General features: G+C 44.2%; 1 protein-coding gene across 1 annotated transcript; it reads right to left on the reverse strand.

The window, feature by feature from the left end:
• Nucleotides 1–2,105: 2,105 nt before the first annotated feature.
• LOC119458233 (sulfotransferase ssu-1-like) lies at nucleotides 2,106–6,185 on the reverse strand. The gene is given in 3 exon segments (XM_049670866.1): nucleotides 2,106–3,017; nucleotides 3,020–3,220; nucleotides 6,043–6,185. Coding segments are annotated over 2 exon segments (951 nt in total). The 5' UTR covers nucleotides 3,198–3,220; nucleotides 6,043–6,185; the 3' UTR covers nucleotides 2,106–2,244.
• Nucleotides 6,186–7,190: the final 1,005 nt, after the last annotated feature.

A 7,190-nucleotide genomic window follows, 5' to 3' on the forward strand; every position in this document is an offset into this window, starting at 1 on the left:
ACTGTGTTTTCCATGTTCAGCCTGCATTTGGCGGGGCTGTTGCCTAACAAGTAGGCATAAATCAAACATAATGTCCTTTGTGGACGTACGTAATAAAATGATTTCATCTCTTATCCGACCATTCTTGCATATAGCTTCTAGCGCGTAAGTGGGCGCGCGATTTTCTTTTGTTGCTTTTTCTTTTCTACCAGCGTAATGCACCAGCAACAGATAACCTAGAAGATACAACGCGCGAGCCGCGCGAACAGCCATTCGTGAACAACGGCGGGCTAAAACGGTCTATAATACTTTCTAGTACACTCTAGCTAGGATATAGGAGACGTACGCGGGCTATCCTCTCCTAGCGCACTCTTGATCACAAGATTTCCATCATTGAGCGTGCGGGAAGATGGCGCGCATCTAGCCATTACTTTCCTGGCTCCTCCTCGCCCGCTCTCACTCATGCCCACAGGATACGACGCACGAAGTTGGATCTTATTGCACTTCGACTTTATACAGAATATCATAGCGACGGCGAAAATTCGCCTGGAGTGTCTATCGCAATAGCATGTAACGGTTGATCTTCAGGTATCGTTTGACGTACGCTTTCCTATCGCATGTGTAGCAGTGTTCTTGCGCATATTAATTTCAGTACTTCCCATTATGATATTTTTACGAGTTGTATGGTATGTGAAATTTTTGAACTTTTTCATGTCTCGAAAATGACGATGAGTGTTCTTCCTTCACCAGTGCGTTTATTGCTATAGCAATTATACGGACACTCTAAGCGGATTTCTGCAGTCGCCGTCGTCGTGAGGTTCTGTATATAGTCCAAGGGCCATAAAATCGTCGCCGCGCGCCGTATGTGCGAGTGAAAGCGCGCAAGGGGCGCGCGCTTTCACTCGCGTTGTCGCGCGCTTTCCTTGCGTTGCCTTACCGCAAGGAAAGCGGTAAGGCAACGCGATGGGGAGGGGGTGCGTCTTCTTTCTACTCTGCCCGCAACTGGGCACTTGTTCTTTGAGCGGCTGCGGCCAGTCGCCCGCACCTTATCTTGAAAGCGATCTGCAGACGGCTCATAGCTTTGTATGCGCTGTGCTTTCGCCGTTCAGTTTCCATTGAAGCGATAGCCCCCACGAACCCTGGCTCGCCGCTGCTGCTGCGCTTGCTCACACGAGCGTTTTTACAGTGGTTCTCTGCGGTCGTCGAGTATTTGCTTGTGCGCGCTGACACCATGCTTGTTAATTCAGTTAGTAAGCGAATGTGTCAAAGTTTATACAGCCGAAAAAGCTACTATACTTACTTCTTATAAATCTCTACTAATTTGCTATCGCAATTGATGCCTCGCCCTTCGGGTGAAACTGCGACTTTTTTCACTGCTTTTTAGCAATTACTCTTTTCACTCATACAATAACATATGCTTGTATTTCCTCGTACGCAAGCATACCCTCAAGCTTAGCCAAACTTCTTGTTTAATTTGCAAACATCTCCTGAATCCTTGCAATCTGTATTTTCCAATTTATGTGTTCTCCTAAAGCTAATCCTTGAGACGTAATGCTACAAACTGTATAATTATCTAACTTTTAAATTGTAGCAGTACTCTCCATGCTTGACTTATGTAATATCCTCTTCTGAAGTCGTTTAGGGTATTCTTGAATGAATAAATGAAATTAGAGCAGCAAACGAGCGTGGATCATGAGAGTGAGACCTTTTGATGTTTCGTTTGGCAAAACATAAACATTTTCCAGTTAGCACGGAATGGCTAGAAATGCACGTCCATTTCGTCATTGCTGCGCTGCGCTTAAAGGACTGCCCCCCTCCGGTTTTTTAGAATTCCTAATCTCTGGGTATGGACTTAAACTAGACTAAATAGGGTACTTACAAGCAGATCACAAGGCAGTTCAATGTCGTCTTGTGCTACCGCTTTGTACGTGCAGCGTTATTGTATTTGTGGGGATAGAAGGGAACACACTAACATTTTATATGCACAATTGATCTAGAAAGTTGCAAAGAACGTTAAGGGCCGCATGACACACACGAGGCATTGGCAAATAGAAGAGCTCATACAATGGTTGAACTAGCATACCTTTAGTATATTCCTGCTACGTCGATTTCTGCAAAAATGCACGTAGCATTTCCGTATATTTTATACCAGCGCAAGGCACATAAAGGAACATCAGTAAGCCTGAGCACACAGTGCTTACTCTGTTCGTATTTCATGACCGGCTACGAGTCTCTCGAAATTGCACAAAATTTAGCATAAAGCACTTAATGCGGAATATCAGCGTCCTTCCACAAATCCATGACATCACTGCCTTGCGTCTTCTCCTGAATCCTCTTCTTTAATCGCTGCACCTGGTCTTCCGAGAAGTGGTTCCGCCAATCACCGACGACGCCTTTGCGAACAAAATCACCTGTCATCGGCTTATCACAGGCCTCAGCTCCTATCGATTCCTTCATAAGTGCGACCCATTTGGGCACCTTGCCACCGAGAGAGGTGTCGAGGTTATCGAACAAGTTTTTCATAGAATCGTTGACAGTTTCCTTCATGTTCTTAACGCTGATGTTCTGTAGTACGTTCTCTAACAGACTGTTGTCACTCCGCAGTTTCTGGCCGAACTCTTCCCCAATGAAATCAGCAATCTTCAGGACCCAAGCCCTGATGTCCTTCTTAAGCTGCTCGTAAGTTACAAACAAGACGTTCGGATCATTTCGGTGGTCATACCACGAGAGCAGATGGTCAAAGTAGTCGCCGAAATCAACCTTGCCTTCCACAAACATGTCGAAGAACTGATCGAACGTGCCTTCTTCGAAGTGGTACTCAGGCATGTGCTTGGTGTGGTAGAAATAGGACACGCAGCAGTCGTACGGGTTTCTCGCTACGTAGATGTACTTCGCGTCCTTTGAGTAGGGTTGGAAGCGGAAAGCCATGTGTGTCTTGATTGGGCCCGGTCGCTTCATGTCCTCGACAGATTCGGCTCCTTGGGCTTCAAGGAAAGGCATCTGTATCCAGCTCAGCAGCTGGTTTTTGGGGGGTGATGGTCATTTATAATGTTATACACAATGTGCTGCATCCATGTTGTTCCGCACTTGGGGTAGCTGACGATGAATAAGTCACCCGGTTGTACCTTGTAGCGGAGCGCCGAGCGGACGCATTCCACTGGGAAGCTCTTGCTGATGTAGAAGCCGTCGACTTCGTGATACTGTTGATAGTTCTGCATCTTTCCTTCCAAGCGCCCAGGCACTGCGCAGAAAGAGGAGAACCCAAGGAAGGATTAGTGCAGTATTAGCACGGCGACTCACTGTTTGCTTTCAAAAATAGTACGAAAGACCTTGGAATGCACTAATTTGCAGCATCAACGCAAACAAATTTCAAACATTGCAGGCGTAGATGCAAGCGCTGATAGCAGTTTATTCGTGCTCCCTACTTGTCACGGTGTCACACTGCTTCCGCACTTCAAGATAACTAAACAAGAAGTGTTTGTGGCATGATCACGTTGGGGTTAATTAAAAAAATACAAAGTGATGACACCGCTGCACCACTTACAAATCCCGCATGACAGTATTGAGATAACACGCAACGTATGAAAGCCCGAAAGCGAGGTCAGTTTTCCTATATATTCTTTTTTACCAGCTGCACTACATATCACTTCAAGGCTTTCATGTTATCACACATGCCTAACAGCATTCACCGCGCGGTCTCAATTTAGAACACAACAAGGCACATCTACAGCGGCCGCAATAACATGTGCCCCCCGAGCCTCCTGGTTGAAATACCTATTCCTCATCTTCAACGGTCCCGACAGCAGTAGAGCACCAACTGGGACGTTATGCTGCTCGAAAATCGCAAGTAGCAACTTGTTAATTCTACATAGTTTTTATAAATATACAACCGCAGATTGATAAGGTCACGTGAAAAAGTTGCTTAAACAGGGAAAAAACGGAAATAGCCGCCCCAGAGAAATTCATCTGAACCGTGCCACTGAATGACACAGTTCAGGATTTCCATAGCGCCCCTAAAACCTATATATGTGAGGTTGGTGTTGCTCGTCGCTTAGGATGTCAGTATTTTACACCTTCGTTAACTTTGCTACAATTGCAGGAAACTACATACATCCTGAAGCTGACGCGTGGAAGCGTATTCGGACGGCTTCCTGTGTCTTTGGTGATTGCTTCGATATTTTGTTCTTGTTTATGCGTCATGAGCAAAAATATAGATAGTTTGCACATACGACATCGCCGACGCCATCTTTAGATACCAGCAAGGTCGAGAAGCGGCGTAATCAAGAAACATGACAGCATTACAGGCGCGTCTTGCGTCGAACGTCAAGGCGATAACAGTGATAAACTTGTGAAAAACAGTCGCCTGTCAAAAAGTAAAACAGTGTGCACGTGATAATACGGTGCACTGAAGTCATCGTAGCCGTCATCTTTAGGTACTAGAACGGTGGGAGCTGCCTCCGTGACGTCACATGAAAACTATCTATATGCGCGTTCCATGATTTGAGCACACTAAGCTGCAGTTATTTTTTTTTTTTAATGAAAAATCGGTCACCGCATGCGAGCGCTCGTTGTGCTCGTTACTTGGCTGCTGCGATGTTCGTTTCTGTGAACTACCGGATACAACGTAAGTTAGGGGTAACATGACCGAAAGATCTGTAATACACATAGCGTGACTCGTTTTCAAAGTTGTGAACACGCCGCAAACAGGCTCGACCACGTGGATCAGTTCAAGAGGAAGATACAAGCTGATAACAGCCCATGTCATACGTAATCGTTTATTTTTTGAACAAACAGTATAGTTTATCAGCAGTATTCAGGAAACTGAGAATGCTAAAGACTTTGAACATGTCATTAGCTTTGCTCGCATGTGAGTATAAGGGGACCCATCATGAAAGGAATCGAAAAACATTAACACACGTTGTCCTAACAGGCATGTCACTGAAGCTGGCAACTTTCTAATATTTTCATACTGTTAAAAAAGAACAAAGAGAGCGGCACCTGCCGATCGTGTTTTTTAGTACATAGTGCAGCAAACCAGAGTTCATAGGAAAATGAAACGCGTAGGCAATTTTAGGTATTGCACAATACTTATTTAGAGGGATTTACAGAGGGATTTATTCATAATTGGATGAGATCGTTAAACTGCGCGAACAATTTTATTGATCCCTGTCTGCAATTATTATTTAAGACGCTTAGATTGGGCATTCTAAACAAGGCTGCATTGGCATATTTCAACTGATGGACAGTGAAGTTTAGTTGCAAAAGAGAGTGAAGAGAAATCCCACATAGAAGTTTCATGTACCCTTAATTATCATATTACCACTGGTATCCAAAGGCAACGCGATCCCCTCAGTAGCTGTGAGGAGAGTTTTTGCAATGCTTCTAGATGTCACCAGAGCAAACCGAAGTGAATGTAAATTGTTGTATCTACCAATTAATTCAGCATTATCGCCATCGTCCTCATAGCTTATGTCGACAGCAGGACAAAGGCCTATATATGCCAGCGTTCTCCATATTGCTGCGCTCGTGCGCCACCTACCACATGTTAAGGCTGCTAATTTCCCGATACCACCACACCACCTGCTTCGGTGCCAGCCTCGACCGCACTTCCCTTGCCCTAGGCACCCAATCTGTAACTTCATTTATACATCTGAATCTCGACTAGTATATCGGCCACACACAGTCGTTCTCCTACCTCTTAACGTTAGATCAATCGTTCTTCATTTCGATCAGTCGTTGCGTGGTACTCAGCTCATTAGCAACCTGCATTGCTAACGTCCAAGCTTTTTCTCCATATGTTAGCCCCGCTATAGTTGAATGATTGTACAGCCTTCTTTTACAAGAGAGCGGCAAGCTTCTAGTCATGGGACTCCGTACTACTTACCCTATGCACTGAAACCAATGTTTATATTTCTGTAGATGTATGTGCTTTTCAAAATTCGGGACCCCCGTGACTAATTGTGACCCATGTAACCCTGGAACTTATTAATTATTGCTTCTTGCATCTGCTTGAAACATGCTGAAAAAAGACGCAAGGATGCATAAATGCGTAGTCAAAGTTACCTGATCCAGAGCTTCGTTTTTTTCTCGCCGCCAATGCTGCGCTTCAGGCGTGAGCAGACCACTCGCTTCTTGAACGAAGAGCACTCAATAAAGATATCACGCAACGACGCACACGGCCGGCTTTCGACTGCGTTTTCCGCTGGCCATAGGAAAATGTTATCACATGATAACGTTATGCCGGGCCTCATCCCGATATAACGGGCGTAATGAATGAAGTGCTTCATGCGCTATATGTTCCCAGCTCGCTGCGAAAGATTTTTCGTATAAACGGAGTGATAAAGTAGGTTTTTTATCACTCTCGATCGCTCTTGTTCCTGCTCTACTGAAGCGCCGAAGTACACACAATTCAGCGGTTGCCGTACGTTTATAATCCTAAATCCCTCTTAATTTCTTATCACCTGTAATATATGTGATTTTATGCAATACGCGTGAAAAAGAGTAAGATATGGCACATGGAAATGTCTCACTCTTAAAAAAAAATCTCTTACTCTTAAAAAAAAGAGTAAGACATTTCCATGTGCCAAATGTCTCACTCTTACAAAAAATGTCCTACGTCTTTTTTTTTCTCTCGCTTAACATGTGCGACGTCACTTTGCGCGCTACTTTTTATTAGAAAGAGCACTCACGAAGAAATCATTCAAGAAACGGGTTAGAGTGACGCAATGTTTCGCGCACATAGGGTGAGACGAGAGCGGCTCATAATGAACAGCACCCTAGGATGTTCAACTATAAACATAGAAAAAGGAAAAGAAAGAAAAAAAAGCGTGAGTGCTGTAGAATACAGCAGAGCGAAGAAAAAGCGAAGCAGGGCTGCTAACTTTCGCATGCAAAGCTCTATTAGAAGAAACAAAACTACACAGTATGGAACCTACCAGACATTGAGAAATTTTAACTACACCTGTTTACCTATAAATATTTACCTACGCCCATTTATCTACGCAATCTATATATTCACACACACACGCACACACACACACATGTACATATATGTACATGTGTTATCAATATTATATAGACAATATAGAAATATCAACGTTTAACATTTGTTAGCCGGTGAGGAGCGGTCACCGGTGAAAGATAAAGAACACGTGTCAATATCTTTGTTATCTATATTGTTACGCACTATTCCCACGCACTGAAGCACGCAT

Source organism: Dermacentor silvarum, chromosome 7 (assembly GCF_013339745.2).
Source record: "Dermacentor silvarum isolate Dsil-2018 chromosome 7, BIME_Dsil_1.4, whole genome shotgun sequence".
Taxonomy (NCBI): domain Eukaryota; kingdom Metazoa; phylum Arthropoda; class Arachnida; order Ixodida; family Ixodidae; genus Dermacentor; species Dermacentor silvarum.